Source organism: Scyliorhinus torazame, chromosome 2 (assembly GCF_047496885.1).
Source record: "Scyliorhinus torazame isolate Kashiwa2021f chromosome 2, sScyTor2.1, whole genome shotgun sequence".
In the NCBI taxonomy this organism is placed as follows: Eukaryota; Metazoa; Chordata; class Chondrichthyes; order Carcharhiniformes; family Scyliorhinidae; genus Scyliorhinus; species Scyliorhinus torazame.
Genome location: NC_092708.1, coordinates 387,995,362 through 388,019,328, shown reverse-complemented (window position 1 = coordinate 388,019,328; position 23,967 = coordinate 387,995,362). Strand labels below are relative to the sequence as shown.

The window sequence follows — 23,967 nt, the reverse complement described above, 5'->3', positions numbered from 1 at the left end:
CCAAGTAGAGGATAGGGGGAGTGGGGATGGGACAGGTCTTTCTTTGGTGCATATGAAGACTTGCATGTTGTATAATCATATGCAGTCTACTTGCATAAACACTACCAGCTCAAACTCTCCAGGCCCAAAGGAAATCAGCCTCAAGTTAAGCTGTAACTAGAAAGGTAAAGCAAACAGCAGTGAAAATATTGGCAAAAAAGGGACATTATGTAGTTTAATATTTCAATTACTTCAGCTTTCAGAACTTTGGAATTCTACATACAGCAGAGGAATACTGGTTTTAAATATAAAAGTTGGTCAGAAATTGCTTGGTTTAATACGAATTTATTGTAGATTGCAGCAACAAGTTAACATGAAAGACAAGTTTTATAGTAAGCAAATTATTTAACTGCAAAAATAAATAATCAGGATATACCCAAGTTAAATACATGCCATGGTAAGTGATCTGGAACTGTGGTTTTGGTGCATTCAACTTTTGACTGTTAACAGAAACCACTTAATAGGCCTATTTTTAAAAAAAATATTTCTTGCAAACACCCACTTATTAGCGGTTATAGTCTTACATAAGCTGAAGCACAGCGATCATTGGCTGATGTGAAAAACCAACCAGAAAACAATTTGAGGTCACTTACAGATCATGTGAATAACTGATAAATAGTGGATAAATAAATTTGGCACCCGAGAGAGTTAAGTTAATGGTCTTTTATTGGAAAAAAAAGACTAGCATTTACAACTTGGAATGGACATAATTGTAATTTGCTGAACAGCCATGTCGTCATTGTGCTGAAGTCCTATGTAGATATATACTCTGACGGATCCAAGTTATGGTACAGAACAGAAGATAAACACGAGAGTCCAAGACACTCCCTCATCATAGGTAACTTTTTTTAAAAATTCAGTGAACGGTAAATTGCCTGACATCCGTTTCACTATTAGTGCAATGCAGACACGTTAAGTTTTATACAGACATGCCATCCTTTAATTTTTTTTATTTTTTTTTTAAAATCAAGATCTTCAATCCTGGTAATTGTTTTGTGAGCACACATTAAGTATGAAAACAATTCCACTCCAGGGACTGTCATACAATTACAACCTTCTATCGTAGATTTTTTTTTCTTGCCTTAGCACTCAAATTAACCAACTTTTCAGGAATGATCATCCTGGTACAATATACAAACTGGAAAAACTAAACTATTCCCACGAAGAACATAAAGTGGAATTAACAGAGCCAGGCTGTGCTCAACTGTCAAGCTGCATGCATGAAAAACTGGCCAGCCCAAACAGTGTGTTTATTAGCATGGAACTTCACAGAGTCCAATTGCCTTTGTTTTTAAGGTAGTACAAGTTTTACTGATGCATGGCTTGAAGATCTTTGGGGACAGGACCACTGATCATTTACATGCAGAGTTTGTGGACAGGTTTTTTTTTCTTTTGACATTCAGTAACTTTTGCTATACAGAAACAGAATGAATAAATGAACATTTTGCAAGAGGTAAGTAAAAGATTTCAACTTTTTCTAGGAAGGGGAAAGGTAAAATTCTTCATTTTGCAGTCATCATCTGTACGAATTCTGTGAAGAGAAACAAGGGTGAGAATTTAATTGGTTTGCTTTCAGACAGTAATTTAGATATCAGCAGTAGTTCAGAACGACCTCCTTGCACAGGAAAGGTGGTTTCTTCTGAACACAACGACGTCAGTGCCACATTTCAATCTACAGGCTGAGTTGAGCAACCTGCTTTCAAATAGGTGCCAGGACATAACTGTTTTGAATCAGAGCACTGCTGGTAAAAAAAGGGACAGCTGAAGACTGACATTTCAGACAGAAATGTTCCCAAAGTGAGCCCATGCATTTCAACACTACAAAAACATGCAGTTCCCTATGCCATTTACCATAGGGCAAGGCAAGAGATGGAAACAATAGCATTTGTCACATCTCACTCTAGCTTATCACAGATCCATTACTCAGCAATTGTGAAACATGACAGCAATACACATCCAGGTTTAGGGCCTGGTACCTGAAGGAGGAGCTAAGATGGCATTGCTGACAATGGACTTGCACTGGATTAGACCTGGATCATGCTTGGCAACATGTTGCAGTGCTGTTGCCTTCTGCAGATTGGCTGGCTGATCAGGAAACAAACCTGATGGCAGGTGGCCAGACCAAGCATTTACAGGCTGATAACCTGTTTGGCCGGCCATGTTAGAAACACACCTTTCCAGGATCAAGAGGAGAAAGTTGAAATCCAGAGCTTCTGGCCCAGAGACAGGACAAAACCAACCTGATCATTATGACTTTGATGTGGCTGGCACATCTACTGACTGCACTTCAAAAAAAAACGTTTCACTGGCTGTAAAACAATCTAATGGCTATGCAAGACATTGCATAAAAAGACAAACTTTCTACAAACTATGTACCACTTGAATACTAACATCTGTAATGTGTTCAATTAACCATTTCACCAATAATTCACGCATGGGCAATACATTGGTGACATCTTCTATTCCAACTCAATTTTCATAGCATAAGATTGTGTCAGACAACGGAGGTCTGCGATGCAGAACGTTCTAAAAAAAGATGGAAGGGTAGAAGGGAACCAGTGACAGAACCCCCTATAGAGGGGAGAGGAATGTTCAGATAAAAGCCAGAAATGCTCCAAACGCAAATAACTCCACAACTGAGATTATCCAACTCGGCAGAGCAGATCAAATGGAGAACAAACCAGCTGGTCATAAATTTGGCAACCTAACTTATCCGTTTTTTCCGAGTCTATTTTAGTTTGCAAATTTGACAAACTTGTATTTGGTTTCATCATGCAGGGCAGAATGCAAATCAGAGCAATGAATTAGCAGTGTACCACTGCTTACAAAGCATACAGCCCCGACAAGGGAGGAATTCCAGCGCGCAGAGCAGCGTGACCTGGATTTAATGCCTCAGACTAATGGCTTAAGGGGAGAAGAGGTGGGCATGGGATAAGAACCTGACCAAGGAGTGGGTAAGCTCACAGGCTTCCCAGCATTCAGTCTGAGCTACTGCAGCTGAGAGTTCATAACCTCAAATTGTGATGAGCTCCTCCCACTAGGGAGGTCACAACAGTTTGGGAAGCCCTGGCGACGAGACCAACTCCTTTAGTGATCTGCATGGACTCATTGATGTTAATTAGCTCCAACAATACAATCTGGAGGTTGGTTTTACAACAGTTTAGAGATGAAGGGCAAAAAATCATCCCATAGAAAGAGAAAAGAAACTCGCTGGCTTCTTTATACAAGGAGGAAAAAGGGAACTTTTAAACCTGGTTATGAAAGGTGAAGCTTAGAGCAATGGTCAGGAATTTCAACTCCCAATGGGCCTTGGAACTTGTGCATGTTCAAACAGGGTTGGACTGTTAGGCCAAGTGAATAAGGGAAAAACTGAAAACCCAGGTCAGGTGACTGGCAGCAGAGCCCAATCGAGAAGAGTCTCAGGCAGAGGTTTAAAAAGGAGAGTTCCAAAGAGGGAGCCAGGCACAGGAAAAGGTCCCAGTTCAGTTAACTCAAGAAATAGGCTCCAAAACAGAAAGGATATGCAGAGAGCCGAAAGTTGGTGCCATGGGTCAGAGGGATACCCCTTTGGAGCAATCATGTATTGCTTTGGAACCAAAGAGCAAATGCTGGAAAATCTCAGGTCTGGCAGCATCTATAAGGAGAGAAAAGACATAACACGTTGAGTCCAGATGACCCTTTGTCAAAGCTAAAAGACTTAGAAAGTGGGAAATATTTATACTGTACGGTGAGGGAATGAATGAGTCTTAGCCACAGAAACCAAGGGAATAAAGTGCTAATAGCCACAGAAACCAAGGGAAAAGAGTGCTAACGGCAGTGCCCAAAGAGAACAAAAGGTGTGAAAGGCCAAACATCAGAGCAACAACTAACATCAGAGGGTAAGCTATGACAGATGTAAATGTGGTGAGAGGGGGGACATGGGTGGGAGAGAGGCTTTTGTCTGGCTTTAAGATCTGAAGATGTGCATGAGCTGGTTACCAAATGCACCCAAGAAACAGCATCTTGGGGGAAGAGATTAAAATCGAGGTGGGCCATTGTCTGATTTGCAGTCCAAGTGAAGATTTGTAAAGGTTAGGATTGGAATCTTTCATGAGAGAAAGTTTAAACATTGGTTTGACTCTGATGTCTGGGTGGGTTCATAAGAAATCTGTGCAACCAGTTTTGGTCACATTTGTCATTCATTGTGCAGTGTGACGTTTGACCAATTTGCCCTTGAATTCACACTTATTAACCCTGATGTTATAGGACAGTTTCATCTTTGACCTCTATAGGGGGGGGTTCCGTCACTGGTTCCCCTTCCATCATTTTATAAAATGTTCTTAATCGGAGATCTCCAAATGTTCGGAATCGGTGATCTCCGTTGTCTGACACAGTCTTGAGCTATGAAAATAGAGTTGGAGTAGAAGATCTGTCACCAATGTATTGCCCATGGGTGAATTATTAGTGAAATGGCTAATTGAGCACATTACAGGTGTGAGCAAATGTTATTCTTGTTTGTTCAAAACACTCAGAATCATGTGGCTTTCTTCACTGAGCAAGTATCTAGGATCTCAAACCGGTCTGCTTTGTTATTGGTCCCTAAATGAATCACATCAAAACCAGGTTTTGGCTTAATCTTACTTTTTTTTTTAAAAAACAAGATGGGTAAACCATTATTGCTTCAAGTGAAGCTACCAAGACCAGGCAATCTTTAAGATGTGATTATCGCCCATCTAACCCAAGATTCTTAACCAGGTCAAACATACTAAGGCCAATTATAATTGCCTCATCAGATCAGAAAGCAAACCTAGAACCTTGTGATCTATGTAGCTGGCTGTTAACAGGTCAATGAACTACCTAGGGGCTTTAATGCACAGGAGAAGGGGAAAATCACCTAACAATACAGACACTGCAAAACATGTTTTAAATGAACTAGAACCCAAACAAAAGGATCTACTTTAAGCTTATTAAACTCAAGACCAGAAAGGTTCAGTTCTGCTATGGCTTCAACTGTGAATTGCAACAGAATAGGTCAGTTTAAATCTCTCGGTCTGTGAGCACTCGCAAAAAAAAAGTCTCAAATGTAATCCTTCTGAAACAAATGATTTCAGCCAGTGCAGTAGCAGGATAGACAGTTACATCTATAGGATCAACACATCTTAGACTGGTGTGTTCTGCTCTCATCAATTCTTGTTTAAAGTGCACTTGCAGACAGGACCAGATTCTATAGTGCAGAAGGAGGCCATTCGGGCCCATCGCATCTGCGCTTGGAAAGAGCCCATTCTTCCACCCTATCCCCACAAGCCCACCTAACCTATTTGGACACTAAGGGAAATTTATCACAGCCAATCCACCCAACCTGCACATCTTTGGACTGTGGGAGGAAACCCACGCAGACACGGGGAGAACATGCAGAATCCACACAGACAGTGACCCAAGCCAGGAATCAAACCTGGGACCCTGGAGCTGTGAAGCAACTGTGCTCACAACTGTGCTACCGCACTGCCCCAATTATGGTGTTGAGCCACCCCAAATCCAACTTTCCACCTCAAGACGAATCAGTGATGGCTATTCCCACATCCCACAAAAGAGTAAAAATCATGAGAATGGTCACAAGGAAACTACCAGAAGACTGCCAGTGGGATGAACAACACCTTCAAGGATGCAAGATTGAGAATAAATACAATATCACCAAGATGTTACTGATACATGGATTTCATATAGCAACACACAAAGCAAGCTTCATGCTGGAGAACCACGATTTTTTTTTTTGGGGGGGGACGAATTCCAGACCGTTGTTCCAAGTTTTCATTTGCATAATAAGGTTTTAAAAGTTCCCTTTTCCTCTTTCTACGGGATGATTCTTTGGATTTTCTGCGGAATCAGGACTATAATATCAAATATAATTCTTCATTTCTTTGGAAAAAGTGAAGTCGCATGGGGTTCAGGGTGTACTAACTAGATGGATAAAGAACTGGCTGGGCAACAGGAGACAGTAGTGGTGGAAGGGAGTGTCTCAAAATGGAGAAGGGTGACCAGTGGTGTTCCACAGGGATCCGTGCTCAGACCACTGTTGTTTGTGACATACATAAATGATCTGGACGAAGGTATAGGTGGTCTGATTAGCAAGTTTGCAGATGATACTAAGATTAGTGGAGTTGCAGATAGCGAGGACTGTCAGAGAATACAGCAAAATATAGATAAATTGGCGAGTTGGGCAGAGAAATGGCAGATGGAGTTCAATCCAGGCAAATGCGAGGTGATGCATTTTGGAAGATCCAATGCAAGAGCGGACTAGACGGTCAATGGAAGAGTCCTGGGGAAAATTGATGTACAGAGAGATCTGGGAGTTCAGGTCCACTGTACCCTGAAGGTGGCAACACGGGTCGATAGAGTGGTCTACTTCCCTCTGTTCCCCGCCCGTTCATATATCTGTCTAGATGCATCTTGCATGATGCTTCAGCGGACGGGGTATTGAGTACAAGAGTCGGCAGGTCATGTTAGTTGTACAGGACTTTGGTTAGGCCACATTTGGAATACTGCGTGCAGTTCTGGTTGCCACATTACCAGAAGGATGTGGATGCTTTAGAGGGTGCAGAGGAGGTTCACCAGGATGTTGCCTGGTATGGAGGGTGCTAGCTATAAAGAAAGGTTGAGTAGATTAGGATTGTTTTCGTTGGAAAGACAGAGGTTGAGGGGGGGGGAAAAGAGACCTGATTGAGGTATGGACAGGGTGGATAGCAACAAGCTTTTTCCAAGAGTGGGGGTGTCAATTACAAGGGGTCACGATTTCAAGGTGAGAGGGGGAAAATTTAAGGGAGATGTGCGTGGAAAGTTTTTTTTTTTTTAAAACAGAGGGTGGTGGGTGCCTGGAACGCTTTGCCAGCAGAGGTGATAGAGGCGGGCACGATAGCATCATGTAAGATGCATCTAGACAGATATATGAACGGGCGGGGAACAGAGGGAAGTAGATCCTTGGAAAATAGGCAACAGGTTTAGATAAAGGATCTGGATCAGCGCAGGCTGGGAGGGCCGAAGGGCCTGTTCCTGTGCTGTAATTTTCATTGTTCATTGGATCACATGCAGAATTTTTATAGCAGAGCCATTCAGCCCACTGTATCTGTACTGGCCTCCAAATGAGCAATTGTCTTACTTCCATTCTCCCATCTTCGCCCCACAACCTTGCCCCTTTTTACCTTTTCAGAGAACAGTCCAATTCTCAACTATGCATCAGGGGCTGTTTAGCACAGGGCTAAATTGCTGGCTTTGATAGCAGACCAAGGCAGGCCAGCAGCACGGTTCAATTCTCGTAACAGCCTCCCCGAACAGGTGCTGGAATGTGGCGACTAGGGGCTTTTCACAGTAAATTCATTTGAAGCCTACTTGTGACAATTTTCATTTCATTCATTTCAACTATTTCAGGTAAATCCAGTTCCACCACACAAACAGCACATTCCATACCTTCACCACTCACCGTGTGAAAACGTTTCTCACTTACTTGGAAGTCTGGTTTTGCAACTTACAGCTTTGTCACCAGTGGCAACTAAAAGCACCCCCCCCCCCCACCCCCAAAAGTACTTTTGATTTATACCAGAGATAAAAGCAGAAAATAAACATACCTTCATAGTTGACTTGGCCATCACCATCAATATCTGCTTCTCTAATCATTTCATCTACTTCTTCATCTGTCAATTTCTCACCTAGGTTTGTCATAACGTGACGCAACTCTGCCGCACTGATGTAACCATTACCATCCTGAGAGCAAAAGTGAAAATGAATAGTAATTTATTCCTTCAACAGTATCTACCCACGTAGAAGGGAAATGGCAACAGGCATAGAGGAACTATCAATATACACCATTCTGAATCCACTACTCCTTCACTCATTGGGTTCAATCTCCTGGAGCTCCCTACCCAACAGTATCTTCCCCACAGACTGTACCTGTTAAAGCAACTCATCACCACTCCAGGTAACTAGGGAAGATAATGTTAGCCTTCGCAGTGTATTAAAATGCTACACAATACTGATAATGCTTGTGATGTGATGCACAAAGGAATTTGTGTAAAAAAGCATCAGATAACAGATTGTGCATAATCCAGTCCAGTCACTCTGGGATCTGCACATTAAAATTCACTACATCATTTAAATTCCTGTAACCTCATTTTGATCAATGCAACATATTTAACAATGGCATTACCAGGCGCCAATTCCACCTCCGAGTTTACAAGCACTTTGTCATCTTCCAGAAATACTCGCTTTGACCTAAAAGCATTTTGTTCACCACTGCAAACATGAAGGTCTCCTGCTTTTGGCAAAAGAATAGCACTCAGTCTGACGGGTCGATGCTGACATATGCTTCAGAGTCTCTTTGCACTCTTACTTCATCGGCCCCATCACAATTCCATTCTTTCTGATATTGTTATAACTTTCCCTTAAACCACATCTTACTATCAGATAAGATCACATGAACCTAGCACTTGGTAAGCAGGGACAGGCATTACTGTCATCCGTTTCTTCATTGGATTGCTTTTGAACCAGAACAAATGAATGGACAGGAAAGGCAATTAACATTAGGTAATTTTCTCTAGAGACCAATTGGATCCTGTCTGAAACAGAATACTTCAGGGAGGTTCTAGATTAGTATTATCCTTCCTGGATTTGTAATACAGAGATTCAGGGCAATGCTCTGGAGGACCAGAGTTCAAATCCCACCACAGCAGTTGGTGAAATTGGAATTCAATTTCTATGAAATCTGGTTGATTGTTGCAAAAAACCATCTGGTTCACTAGCGACCTTTAGGGAAGGAAACTCCATCCTTATCTGGTCTGCATACAACTCTGAAATGACTCCGTTAAAGGGCAACAAATGCTGGCCCCATGAAAAAAGGAAACCCCATGAAGAAAGTAAAAGGGATTTTGTTGGCTTAGGGCTAGTGAAGTGAATTAGGCAGAAGTATGAACAGGAAATGTAACTTGTTCTGCCACACTAATACACGATCAGAGCAAGGCCTGCCATCACACACACTAAATCCACAATCTAGTTAGACATTCTTTCAAAGTCACGGAAATATCTTTAATACCAATGATCTGCAAGCTGAAATGGCACTGAGCTATGATTTCCCACAACAGGCTGTGTCAAAGAGGGGCCACACCGTCTGCAATGGCACAATTTTATCTACTGGAAACGCTGTACAGATTCTAAAGCAAACCAAATGGATCATTGTACACCCAGCAGTATTTAAAAGGCCCACCTTGTCAAATACACGGAATGCCTCACGAATTTCCTCTTCACTATCTGTGTCCTTCATTTTCCTGGCCATCATGGTCAAGAACTCAGGAAAGTCAATAGTGCCATTACCTAGAAAATAGAAAAGTAACAAGAAAAAGAACCATTAGGACACATGTGACAAAGGAAGACAAGCATGGTAATTAGCCATAGTTCAAAGGCCATAGATGTTCTTCAGTGAAAGAAATAGAACTTGGTTAGATATAGCTCAAGGGTAAAGAGGCAGGCCCCCAGGAACTTCCCCAACTGGTACAGGGCGTGAACCTGCATCACACTAGCCAACTGAGCTAACCAGCCAATCTCCACAACAAATGAACACAAAAGCATCAAAAAGTCCAACAGAACTTGCACCCAATTTTATAGAGCTAGATCTGACAGCAAACACACTGCAGCAAAGCACATCTCCCAATTTGGTCATCTTGTTTTGTATACTTCAGCTAAAAAACTTATCCAATGTTTACATGCAACTATGAGAGATCTAAATTGCAGTGAGTTAATACTGGTCAAAGCTACAATTAAAAGCTGCTCAAGAGCCAACAACTTAAACTTCTAAATCAGGATGTGACCCCATACAGATTCTGACCCAATTAAAGCTGTGATCCAATCTTATCAAACCATAAATAGATTCTCCCGAAATTATCCAGCTTAGTAGGCTCATGGTGACATCAAGTTAATGAGAAATTTCATGTTTATAGTTAATTATGCTCTATAATAGATTTCATTGTTCTCATTTCAATAATACCTTGCAGCACAATTTTCACCTTGTAATTAACTACATGATACAGGGGAGCCAGCAGTATTGAGTGTTCTAATTGTCCATCTTCCTGATATTTTGTCAGTTTTTGCAAACAAAAAGCTTGAGCTTTTGCTTCTGCCATGGCCTGAAAACATCAAACCAATCCAACAGGAATCAACCACACAGTTCAGGAAATTAAATAATACAGCTTCTAATCATGGACTCCCGATGCCAAGTTTTGGGAATAATTATTTAGTGGATCAGGGTAGGGGCCTTGAATCAAAGGTTACAGTGTATTATCTCAATTATGCTTTAAGATAGTATTTAAAAGAACAAGCCAGTAGCACCTAGCTTCCTATACAATCTTCATACATTTTGCTGAACATAATGCAAAAAGTATACCACCATTAGCAACGTATGCAAAAAAAAAAAGCTTCCACATTGTGGTTTGGCACACCTTGGGCATAGAACCAAAGCTGATTGAAACCTGATTTCCCCAAGTATAGTGGAGAATTCCTGAATTGGTTCCCTGCCAAGTTGAGCTCTGGGATACGACTGACCATACAAATCATTGAACAGTTACAGCACAGGAGGATATTCAGCCTGTTGTGCCCATGCCAGCCACTAAACAAGACTGCAGCCATGTGTTTTGACAGAAATCTATGCACAAGCACTATTGCTATTTCAACCAAGGCGTCTGCTGTCGTCTCACTTTGCAAGCAAACATTTTGGTGAAAGTGCACCACACAAGTCAGCAGTCTTCATCTTTATAAATAGGCACAAGCCTAGGGATCCCCATAATTACGGATTACCCGAAGAGAAACAGCCCCAATCTTGTATACTAATAAATTGTTTACAACAGAAATAATGCATTAGCAAGTCAAAATACATAACTGTCTCAGCACTCTTGGGATCCCCTCACATTGGGAAATCCTATTTGAAAATGTACACTACAGCAGTTAGCAGAACCATTGCCTCCACTTGTGCTAAGTGGCAGTCCAACAAGACAGGAAACAGGATCTGAACATCAGCACCAGACTCAAAGAGCCAGCATGTTTTTCAATGGTCCAACAGTCATTTATATTTTAAATACTGGCCTTTTTTGTTATTGAGGCATTCTATGTACCAGATATTGCTCTACCCTCATCGTTTCTCAATCCATTTATCCACTAATTGGAGGATTACTTAGGAGAGAACAATGACAAATGTGCAACAATGACAGAAAATGGTCCCAACAAGCAGCACGACAAGGCTGAAAACAACCACTAATTTGCATCATTGTCAGATTATGAAGTCACTAAAATTCCTGAACATGGATGGCTTCAGGGGTGTCATTTACCCACTTAATTCCCTTCGACCATCTGGCTCCCTTAACAGTTGGTCAGCTAAGCATTTTTCACTGCTGCCTGGAGGCAGGAATAAATGATAATATCTTCTCTCTTTCAAGCATTACAGAAGTCTGCAATTAGTCAATTAGCTAGGGATTCAACAGAATCCAAGGTCATTATTAATGCCCTCATTCAGCCAATTTAGAAATTGATTGAAATAAGTAGAAACCACTGGAAATTCAGGTCAGGCAACATCGGTGGATAAACAGTCAAACCATTTTAGGTTGGTGACCTTTCATCGGAATATTGGGGGAGGGAGAGAGAGAGAGAGAGAGAGAGATAAAGAGAATAACACTTAACTCAGCCTCCCTATAATATGTTCAATGGCCTCAGCACCCACTACTCCTTAGAATAGAGAATTCCAAACATATGACCGTAGAAATTCCTAATTTTTAAATGGGAGATTCCCTTGCTCTGGAACTGTTCTATACTCACCCACAAAGTTACTGTGAATGGGAACCAGTGCACTAAATTGCTGTTTCGCCCAGATGGTGCTAATGGGGAGGGAATGGTAAAAAGGAGCAAGTACTGCATCTCCTATGAATAAACACAACGGTATTACAGTAAATGGAGTGAGCGGAGGAGTGGACCAAGGTGTTAGGGACGGAAAGCTGTATAGTGGAGCATCATACGGCCATACTGGAGATTACAGAAGGATGATCTAATGAATGGAGGCTGGAATGGCAGACTTCGCCAAGTGGCGGTCATGTCTTACAAATCTGTTAGAATTCTTTTGAGCTGGTAACAAGGAAGTTAGACAAAGGAGAACCAGTGGATATGATCTAATTAGGTTTCCAGAAGGCCTTTGACAAGGTGCCTTATTGGAGGCTGTTAAATAAGTTAAGAGCCCATGTGTTAAGGATAGGATTCTGGCATGGATAGAGGATTGGCTGACTGGCAGAAGGTGGAGATAAAGGGATCTTTTTCAGGATGGCAGCCGGTGACTAGTGGTGTGCCTCAGGGGTCGGTGGTGGAACGACAGCTTTTCACAATATACATCAACGATCTGGAAGGAAGAACTGATGGCACTGTTGCCAAGTTTGCAGATGAAACAAAGATATGCAGAGAGACAGGTAGTATTGAGGAAGCAGGGGGGTTACACAAGGACTTAGACAGGCTGAGAGAGTGGGCAACATGGCAGATGGAATACAATGTGGAAAAATATGAGGTAATGCACTTGGGTAGAAGAACAGAGGCATAGACCATTTTCTAAACGGGAAAAGCTTAGGAAATCAGAAGCACAAAGGGACTTGGGAGTCCTGGTTCACGATTCTCTTAAGGTTAACATGCAGGTTCAGTCAGCAGTTAGAAAGACAAATGCAATGTTAGCATTCATGATTAGGGCTAGAATACAAGAGCAGGGATGTATTTCAGAGGCTGTATAAGGTTCTGGCAGACTCCATTTGGAATATTGTGAGCAGTTTTGGGCCCCGTATTTAAGGAAGGATGCTCTGGCCTGGGAAAGGGTCCAGTGGAGGTTCACAAGAACGATCCCTGGAATGAAAGAGCTAGTCATACAAGGAGCGGTTCAGGATTGTGGGTCTGTACTAGTCAAGAGTACTCAGTAAGAGGCGGCACGGTGGCGCAGTGGTTATAGCACTGCTGTCTACGGCGCTGAGGATCCGGGTTTGATCCCGGCCCAGGTCACTATTCGTGTGGAATTTGCACATTTCTCTCCCCCCCCCCCCCCCCCCCACTGCAGGGTTTCACCCCCACAACCCAAGGATGTGCAGGTTAGGGTTAGGCTATGTTAAATTGCCCCTTAATTGGAAAAATATTTGGGTACTCCACATTTATTTTTAAAAGAATGTACTCGTTAAGAGTAAAGGATGAGGGGATCTTATTAAAACATATGGCACTGAGCGGCCTAGATAGAATGGGTAGCACAGTGGTTAGCACTGTTGCTTCGCAGCACCAGGGTCCCAGGTTCGATTCTAAGCTTGGGTCACTGGCTGTGCAGAGTCTCCATTCTCCCAGTGTCTGCGTGGGTTTCCTCCAGGGGTACTCCGTTTTCTTCCCAAAAGACGTGATGTTAGGTGAATTGGATTTTCTGAATTCCCCCTCAAGTGGACCTGCACAGGCGCCGGAGTGTGACGACTAGGGGATTTTCACAGTAACTTCAATGCAGTGTTAATGTAAGCCTACTTGTGACAATAACAAAGATTATTATTATGAATGGACATGGAGAGGATGTTTCCACTAGCAGGAAAAACTAGAATCTGAGGCCACAGCCTCAACTGAAGGGACAATCCTTTAAAATGGAAATGAGCAGGAATTTCTTCACCAGAGGGTGGTGAATCTATGGAACTTATTGCTACAGAAGGCTGGAGGCCAAATCACCGAGTGTCTTTAAGACGGAGATGGATAGGGAGCACAGCGCAGTGGATAGCACTGCTGCCTTACGGTGCTGAGGTCCCAGGTTCGATCCTGGCTCTGGGTCACTGTCCGTGTGGAGTTGGCACATTCTCCTTGTATTTGTGTGGGTTTCACTCCCACAACCCAAAGATGTGCAGGGTAGGTGGATTGGCCACGCTAAATTGCCCCTTAATTGGAAATAATGAATTGGGCACTCAATTTATTTTTAAAAATTGATAGGTTCTTGACAGGGATCAAGGTTTATGGGGAGACGGCAGGAGAATGAGAAACATATCAACGATGATTGAATGGCAGAACAGATTCGATGGGCCAACTGGCCTAATTTTGCTCCTATGTATTATGGTCAAGCAAGTACAATAAATGGAATGAACACAGTCAACGGTATCGTCAACACTCTTGGTGCAGTAAAGGTGACTCGAGGTTGAATCAAAATGGTAATTTTAAAGAATTAATTTACAGGATGTGGGTGTCACTCGTTATCCCCAGTTGCAATTCATAAGGTGGTGAGCCACCTTCTTGAACCACTGCAGCCAGAGGTGTAGGCACACCCACTGTGCTGTTAGGGAGGATATTTTAGGATTTTGCAACAGGCAGTGAAGGAACGGCGATATATTTCCAAGTCAGGTGAGTGACTTGGAGGGGGACCATCCAGCTGGTGAGGTTCCCAGGTATCTGCTGCTCTTGTCCTTCTAGGTGGTAGTGGGTTGGAATGTGCTGTCTAAGGAACCTTTGCAGGTTACTGCAGTGCATAGAATCTACAGTACAGAAGGCCATTCAGCCCATCGAGTCTGCACCAGCCCTTGGAAAGCGCACCCTACCCCCGCCCCGTAACCCCACCGAACTTTTTTGGACACCCAAGGGCAATTAATTTATCATGGCCAATCCACGTAACATGCACATCTTTGGACTGTGGGAGGAAACCCACGCAGACACGAGAACATGCAGACTCCAGAGTGTGGCTATTCCTGACAAGCCAGGAATCAAACCTGGGACCCTGGAGAAACTGTGCTAAACACAATGCTGCTCCACTGTGTACCATCTTTTAGAACCACTGTTAGTTGGTGGTGGAGGGCTTGAATGTTTGTGGAAGGTGGAGCAATCAAGCAGGCGTCTTTGACCTGAATGGTGTTGAGCTTCTTGAGTGTTGGAGCTGCACTCATCCGGGGAAGTAGAGAGTATTCCATTACATTCATGACTTATGCCTTGTACACGGTGGACAGGCTTTGGGGGAACACAGGGTGCTGCCTGTGGGGGATTCAGCAATGGTAATGTCATTGAATGTTATGGGGCGATGGTTAGATCCTCTCTTATAGCAGATGGTCAGCATCAGACCAAGCTTGGATATTTTCCAGGTCTTGCTGCATTTGGACATGGACTGCTTCCATTATCTGAGTCGTCACAAATTGTGCTGAACATTGTGCAGTCAAGTGCAAACATCCCCACTTCTCCCCTTATGATGGAAGGGAGGTTATTGATGAAGCAGGGTGAAGATGTTTGGGCCTAGGACACTACCCTGAGGAACTCCTGCGGTGATGTCCTGGAGCGGAGATGATCGACCTCCCAACCACCACAATTTGTGCCAAGTAATCAGCGGAGATACTGAGTGAAATGGTGCCTTGATGTCAAGGGCAGTCATCAGACAACACCTCCCACAACACTCCTTAAACAATGAATTTGTTATACTACACCCAGCAGTTGAAACCCAATATCAAATACACTACCTTCGCCACAGAACTCAAAAGCTGAGGCTGCACGGTCAAGATCAGCAACTTACACCAGAGCACTTTAATGTACAGTTGAATATCACTTTACAGCCAACCTGCAAGATCCACTTAGAATTGCAAAAATGGCTTCTTCCTACAATAAAATGTACTAACTTTAGATGCCAATTGGGTGTACCCAATTCTTTCCTCCTGTGGGGAAGCTGTTCCTATTTCTGGATGTGCAGATCTTCAGACTTCTGTATCTTCTGCCTGATGAAAGGGTCTGGAAGAGGGCAAAGCCTGGGTGGGAGGAGTCTCTGACAATGCTGTCTGCCAACCTGAGGCCACAAGAGGTGTAGACAGAATCCATGGGAGAATGGCAAGCATGGGGAGAATGTGCAAACTCCACACAAACAGTGACCCGGGATCGAACCCAGGTGCTCAGCAGTGTGACAGCAGTGCTAACCACTGTGCCATCCAAATCAAAAAAATTAACGAAATGACCTTCTGTGGTTAGTATTATAGTAGTTATTATAGAAGACTTAACATGAATTACAGTTTGGGATTTAAAAGATGCTCCTACTAAATTTATTTAATATCACTTCCCATAGTTGAATTGTGCCTTTTGCACACCGCTCAGCCCAATGAGCTAGTCCAGAGGGATCAGAAGTTCTAACAGCTGACCCAACTGGTTGGTCACAATGTACGTCACTGCAGAGAATGAGAACCGTTTAACCAGCAAGGATCAGGGATTCCAGAATTCAGCCTCATCTCGTCCTGCCCAAAAATTTTTGCGGCGATTTACTAAAATACTGAATTGGGGTGAAGTACTTTTCTAGGAGCAGAGCTTGCAATTCTGTAAATTTAGCAGCTCAATATGACTGGGAAAGAGCTGGTAATGTCACTGGACTGGGAATCTAGAGGCCCAGGTTACACTACATTCCCTCCCCAAGTTCACAAAATCTGGGAATTGAAAGCTAGTCTCAATAATTATGACCATGAGACTATTGAGTATTGTTAAAAAAAAAAAACAATCTCTGGTTCACTAATAACCTCTAGGCAAGGAAATCTGCTGGTCTGGCCTACATGGGACTCCAGATCCAATGATAGGGTTGACTCTTAACTGCCCTCCAAAATGGTCTAAGCAAGCCACTCAGTTCAAGAGCAATTCAGGAAGGGCATCATAGGCTTTGCCAACAATGCCCACACCAAAGAATGAACAAAAAACTCGAGCAAGCATTTTCTGATGGGCTTTTACCTAAAAAAAAAATAAAGCAATAGTGTTTACTGTGGGAAAGAATGGTCCCTAGAGTCCTAGAAGTTCAGAACATTGTGCTCAGCTGCAGGTATCAGATGATAAACAAAAACAAGCATCAAATCTTTAAAAAAAACGTCCACCTTCACGATTCACAATAACTGACATTCAGCATCCTCAATGCTGCATTCTCACTTTAGAATGCCTAGTCATTCCACATCGTAAAACTCCAGGATGTTCAACATTGCCATACTGAACCATTATAGTTAGAACTATCCGGCAGCGAGAGAGAATTATGCATTGAGCCAGTTACTCCAATACCACAAATACTCTTCAATACTTCCCACTCATTGTCCTAGTGAGATTAAATGAACAAATCCAAACCTAGCAGCTTGCTATGAAAGGTTTTTTTCAATGTTCGATTTACACTATGATTTGGCATGTAGTCAAAAACCACCTGGTCGTGTAAAGCCATTTCTCCAAAAACAGTATTGTATTTACTCACAGCAAGAAGTCACCACTGGAAAAACCGGTGTGTTATCACACCGACACTTCAAACAGGTTTCTAGCTCTGGCATTCAAAACAGTCTAGTGATCAGTTGTGACCCAGGTTTTTTTTTTTGGGGGGGGGGGGGGGGGGGAGAAGAGAAGAGATGGAGGGAGGGAGAGAGAGAGAGAGAGAGAGGGAAAGGGGAGGAGCCAAATGACTCAATCTAGTTGCGTCCATGAAGCCAAAGTGGGGGGAAAACATCAAACTTACCATCTGCATCAACTTCATTGATCATGTCCTGCAACTCTGCTTCAGTAGGATTCTGTCCCAAAGATCGCATTACAGTTCCCAACTCTTTCGTTGTGATGGTGCCATCACCATCTTTATCAAAGAGGGAGAATGCCTCTTTGAACTCTAGAAAAAAGTTGACATGAGAAAGGACTAGTTACACAACCTGGAACAACTATTCACTAAAATTAAAATACATATAAAATAAATTGAGGTTGCACAAAGTAAAACTTAAGTGTTATGACAACAGGCTACAGATTTAACAAGCGACAGCCTGACATTACAGCAGCAGTTAATTTCACATCAGTCACTGGAAAATTACCTTAAAACATGGGCAAATGTTTGAAGATTAAAATTTGCCATTGAAGCCGAGCTCATTCTTTTACAGGGTGAAATAATTTAGATTGTGGTAATCCTGCCACATCCCACTAATGCTTAAATTCACTGACGCCTGTTTTACCCCACTGGCTAGCTCATAAATTTGTGACAATGCCCTAATCAATCTGGTCAGAGCAGTTAGTCACAGTGCCAGCATGTTCAGGCTTGCAACCAAAAGCAGGTGGAACTGATGTATATTGTTTCTTAGCAACTGAAGACACCATCTAACTAGAGTAGTTATTGGTAGGAGTTGTCAACTTGGCATAACAAGAGCCCAAGGATTTTTTGAACTTATGCAGGTGGCCTGGTATTTGAAAGATGGACAATATTTTCATGCTGTAGGAATATTCCTGGCTTATTTTAGTTAAATCTCCAACCACCTTTAAATGAACTTCAATTCAAAATTAGACCTATGGACCAAACAGTGCTGACTTTGCTACACAAATGGTGCAGTTACTGAAGCCACATCATGGATTTACGGTTTTGCTAAAGCTAGCCTGAAATGCAAGTCTTGAACTTTAGGACGTAATTCCTTTTTTTTGTGAACGAGGGTATTCAAAAGAAAATTACAGAAACGGACAAGTCAAGCTGCTTTATGTGCCTGAAACAAGTTTGCTTTTACTTTCGATCTCCTCTCACACCAAGATTCATAAACAGCTTCTTCCCCATTGTTACTAGACCTGAATGATTCTCTTATGGACGGAACTGATCTCTCTACACAGCTCTACTGCTGTAGCACTATACTCTATGCTTCACCCGATGTCCATGTATTTACATTGTATATTTATCATATGTCCTATGTTTTTCATGTATGGAACCATCTGCCTGGACTGTACACAACACTTTTCACTGTACACATGACAATAAATCTAAAAATTACAGGTAAACCGCAACAATTCCATTCAGGAAGATAAGTAGGCACTGCCAATCTGGGATCACAGGACAGTACTGAAGCAGAATCCACATTTGCTGCTTTGAGCTCCTCCACCTTGTAACCTAAGTATTGCCCCAAGAAATCCACATGAGCGAAACTAGGTGACTATTTGGCACTATTCTAGGTTTCAAACTAGGGCCATATTCACCACTTGTCTCTGCCTTTTTAGAATTGCTCTGACATTTACTGCTGGTACAATTTTAGTTATCCATAAATTGCCATCTGGTTAAACAGGTCTGCCAGGCAAAATACAACTAACTGCATGTACACTTCGTAATGTTCAATATTTAAGGGCAGCACGATGGCAGTGGATAGAACTGGGACTGCAGCGCTGAGGACCGGAGCTCGAATCTTGGCCCTGGGTCACTGTCCGTGTGGAGTTTGCACATTCTCCGTGTCTGCGTGGGTTTCACCCCCACAACCCAAAGATGTACAGGGGTGGGTGGATTGGCCACGCTAAATTGCCCCTCAATTGGAAAAAAATAATAATTGGGTACTCTAAATTTAAGCTTTTTAAAAATAATGTTCAATATTTCTCATCATACATCAATGTAGCAAGTGTGGCAGCAACAACACCGTCCACCCCCAAAAAAACCTAACTCCATAGTGCCTCAACCATTAGACCATACTTTCCCAACACATTTCATATCACAGCAGTACGCAGAAAAAGACTAAAGTTGAATCTTTAGAAGGGACAGGCTAGTGTTAGCTGACAAATCTGATGGACCCGTTTCTTCAGCATCAGGGGCTTGCTTAGCCCCTCAATTTCAGAATGAACTTCTCCACAGATGCATCAAAAAAGCCGATCACAATGAACACTACAATCGACCTGCCAGCTACCTTGCTCTCTTGCATTTGTACTAGTCGAGACCAAATTCAGTAAGTACTATTTACGTACAGGAATATTTACTCACTTACCAGCAATCTGCTCTTCAGTAAGTTGGTCAGCCTGTAAGACAAGTTAAACCATCCATTAAATGCATCTGGGAATTTTGACATGGGGAAACATATTTAAGTTCTAGACGTATGAAAGCAATAGTCTGAAATGTATCCACAAATCCTTAACTATTACTGGAGGCAACGATTTCAAAAGGAACACGGGCAATAAAGAGTGCAGACAAATTTCAAATCAAACTTGAATTTGAATATTCACTCAATTTTAAAAATGGGCGCCAAGGAAGAATTTGCACCAGTATTAAAAATGTGACAGGTTCGACCGCATTTTCTAGGGCCAAGTTTTAACGGTATCATCTTTAAAGGTATATCTGAATTGTTCATGTTAAAGTCAAAGATGACAGAACATGGAGTTGGTAGGGTCTAATGATTGGAGATGTTACAGGAAACAGCAAATTCAGATTTGATAACTGTTGAAATTACCACAGCCAGCGTTAAGATGATTGGGACATAGTATTCCTGATGTGTTTAAAAGCATCTGTATAGTGTTTGAGCCATGGCACCCTCCCTAGTCACATTTGCTGACAAACTGCTATAAACCATTAAGTGAAATTCTGCCTGAAGATTATGACAGAGCCACAATTGCACATTGTTAACAAGGATCCATTCCACTGTAAAAGTTCACGTGGTGGCATGGAGCTTTTGTGGTCAGAAGAGACCAATGAGTACCATTGTGGCTGAAAACGGTTTCAAAAACAACTATTCAGCACTTTCTATCTTTCAGTTCCCATTGGAGGGTGTCTATGTGCAGTAGTGACATGGTGTTTCAAATTGGAGCTACATTGGGCCCATTTTGCCATGTACAAGAATGAACCTGTGCCCATCCACATTAGACTACAATGGCCCAATGCCACCACTAACAATTCAACTCGTACACAAGTCAGGAAAATAGGCAACGCAAAAACAATTTCAGCTTCAAAGTGCCTACATGTCATTTTCAAACAGCTCAATATTACAGTAGATGTTTCAAGCTGAAGTGTCCAAAGAATACTTGCTCAGAACACTTGCATCCCATTTTCTCTGCCATACTTTTTTGAAAAATTTAGAGAATAGAATTTACAGTGCAGAAGGAGGCCATTCGGCCTATCAAGTCTGCACTGGCCCTTGGAAAGAGCACCCTACCCAAGACCACACCTTCACCGTATCCCCATAACCCAGTAACCCCACCCAACACTTCGGGCAATTTTGGACACTTCGGGCAATTTAGCATGGCCAATCCACCTATCCTGCACATCTTTGGATTGTGGGAGGAAACCCACACAGACACGGGGAGAATGTGCAAACTCCACACAGACAGTGACCCAGGGCCGGGATTCGAACCTGGGTCCCTCAGCGCTGTAGGGAGCAATGCTAACCATTGTGCCACCATGCTGCACTCTTCTCTGCCATACTTGAGGTGGTGACAACAGGAGTTCATTTTGTTCAAAACTTCAGGGTGGACCTCCTGTTTAAGTCATTTCACTTGCCAACAAAAAAGATTTCCTGATTTGATCAATTTTGGAGGCAATGCCTTGCCTTCATTCAAGAAAAGTAGTTTTTTGTACACCAGTTTCAAGTTCATCTTCCAAATTAGACAAGCCAGGTCAAAGTAGTGACATTAAAAAGGTTTAAGGAAACAAGTCTGGGTGTCAGGCAGGAGAACTGGCTTTTAAATTTGGGAAAAACTAAACAGTGGTTTATTATGACGAGACACAAGTCAATCTCTTGTATTTGTTCTCCAGGAGGGGGCAGTAATATTCACCAGTCTGCACAGAGCATTAACAGTGGATATTATAACAGTGACAGTTCTGTAAGATTTGGGGCCCACCCATTAAGCTGGGAAAGTGTGTTTTAACTGGCTTGGAAAAGGTGGAAAATGTTGGGTGTATCACACAGCAAAGCACTGGCAATCATCCAGGAAAAAATGTGTTGTAAGGAGGGGGACAGAACACATTCTTGGAATTCATAAACTGCTTTGATTCATCTACTTCCTCAATAAAGTATATAGGGACAGTGGGCTGAATTGCTATCTGTGCTATAAAAATTCACTGTGCCATGCTCGACCTTTATTAACTTCAGATCCAGTTAATATCAATTCCCACAACAATTGAAGTTAACCAATTAACTTAAACTATATATAGCTTAATGGCTCTTTAAGTCAATATCTCTGTGCAAATAGTTTTAATACAGGACCACGAAAAATTGTTCATTAAATTCAACTTCGAACCCGACAATCACATACATCTTACACCAAGCCCTGCAATCACTTACATTTTACACTAAAAACGTTACTTCTGCAGCTGACAACAAAAGCCAATTACATAATTTGATAGTCATACCCAGTGTGTTATGTAACCAGCAAGTAAGTAGTTGCAATTATCTAAACAGAAAACAGCCACTACAGACGGTCTCACACAACAGGTTAAATTTGCAACATTTAGTCACACTTGCAGCATTCAATTCTACCAACACACCCAAAATCCAAGCACAGCCATGTGAAATACAAGCTGGTTAGGTCAAAAACAAATGGATTACCAGGAGGCCTCTTAAAAAAAATGGTTTTACATTAGTGATTTACATGCTGGCACAGGTGTCACTCACACATGACACTAACAGTACAGCATATACAAGAGAATTACAGGCTAAAGGCGAGACTTGAACTACATTCCAGCAGCAAAACAATGATTCACCACTTGAAGCAGAAAAGTCTGCAATTACGTAATGTACTTGCCACAAAAGGCAAATACATGTGCAAAAATGCTTTAAAAAAGTTCGTTCACCTCATCTGGTGCATTGGACAAAGACTACTGAAAAAAAAAATTGCAAGGAGCTCCAATATCAAACAAATTAGGATCCAACCAGATGGGCCCCTTGCAGGCTCAACAAGCGAAAAGCAACTCAGAACAACCTCGTGCACTTTTAGCCACAACCTTTGAATTAAAACAGAACGGTCTCCTTCAAAACAGAATACGAAAGAACAAAATCCAGCCCAGAAAAACGAGGTTGGCCCAGCCTTTTGGACCCAGGCAACTAACTATACGATTAACGATTCTGCAACGAGGTTGACTGAAACTGCTGTAATCTTAAACAATCGGCGGGGCGGGGGCAAGAGAGCAGAATGCAGCATCCTCTCCTAGCAGCTTCCCCTCCATCCCACCGGACAGATGCAGCCACAGGCGCTCACCGGGGTGATGAAGATGCAGCCCTGGGTGGGGGTAAAGCCCAGAATGGGTGTGGAGCCCGGGGGGGGGGGGGGGGAAAGAGAGAGAGAAGGAGGGGTGCAGCCAGGGTGGGGGGGGTAGGAGCCCGGGGTGAGAGGGGGCTGTAGCAGCCCCTCGCGCGCCCACCCTCAGCAGCCGCCGCCGAGCACCCCGGACACAAACCCGTCCCTCGCACATCCCCCAGCACTCAGGCCGGGCGGGGAAAGAGAGATCCCTTCATCAGGCTGACGGAACATTTAAACGGGCGGCCGCCGCATGACAACCGCCGCCATTTTGATGGCTTGTCCCTTTGCTCCGCCACACACGCGCTCAAACAAACCACCGCATTTGGGGAAATCAAACGGCAGCCAGGCTGACACCGAGGCGCGGTAAAGAGAGACAGGCCGGGCACACGCACCATGTCGAGTTTGTTGAGGGGAAGCAGGCAGGCGGTGTGGGTAGTGGCTGGGAGAGGCGCTTACGGACCGCAGACTCAAGCAGCAGCTCCTCCAATCGCCGCGATCCCACTGGCGCCGATTACCGCGCTGCCGCCCCACTGCCCACTACTTATATACTGTGTATCCCTCCGCCAGCCGGCCGGCCCGCACTGCGCGGGAGAGGGGGGGGGAGGGGGTAAAGAGTCTGCGGCCAAACCCCCCCTCTCATTTACAGCGTACCCCCGTCCCTCGCTCATCCCTTCCAAACACCCCCGTCCCTCCTCCTCATCCAACTGGACGCGATTTCTAAGCCGACCGCCAGTTTATTTTAATGAATTGTGTACAGTCAGCCTGGATCTACATCACGCGGGCGGACGGTTACAGTTTGGTTGGGAGGGTGTGTGAGGGCTCGGTTGCCTGGTTGGCGCGGGGCAGGGCGGGTGGGGCGAGGAAGAGGGGGAGGGGCGCGCCTGCGCCTCTCAGTCTCTCTCTTTCAGTGAGTGTGAGCGAATGGCGGCCGGGGATAGGGGGGAGGGGAAGAGGGGG

At 43.3% G+C, this 23,967-nt stretch overlaps 1 protein-coding gene across 1 annotated transcript; it reads right to left on the bottom strand.

Moving 5' to 3' along the window:
• Positions 1-1,416: 1,416 nt before the first annotated feature.
• Positions 1,417-23,551, bottom strand: calm1a (calmodulin 1a). The gene is made up of 6 exons (XM_072494025.1): positions 23,403-23,551; positions 19,770-19,800; positions 17,522-17,665; positions 9,269-9,375; positions 7,638-7,773; positions 1,417-1,570 (listed from the first exon to the last, which is right to left on the bottom strand). The coding sequence occupies exons 1-6, from the start codon at positions 23,403-23,405 to the stop codon at positions 1,542-1,544; spliced, it is 450 nt and encodes a 149-aa protein (XP_072350126.1). The 5' UTR covers positions 23,406-23,551; the 3' UTR covers positions 1,417-1,541.
• Positions 23,552-23,967: the final 416 nt, after the last annotated feature.

Excerpts from the sequence above, each read along its gene's own strand:
- calm1a (XM_072494025.1), bottom strand. Across the intron at positions 9,376-17,521 it reads CAATGAAGTTGATGCAGATG|GTAATGGCACTATTGACTTT; the intron begins GTAAGTTTGATG and ends TCTATTTTCTAG. Across the intron at positions 7,774-9,268 it reads CATTCCGTGTATTTGACAAG|GATGGTAATGGTTACATCAG; the intron begins GTGGGCCTTTTA and ends TTTTGCTCTCAG.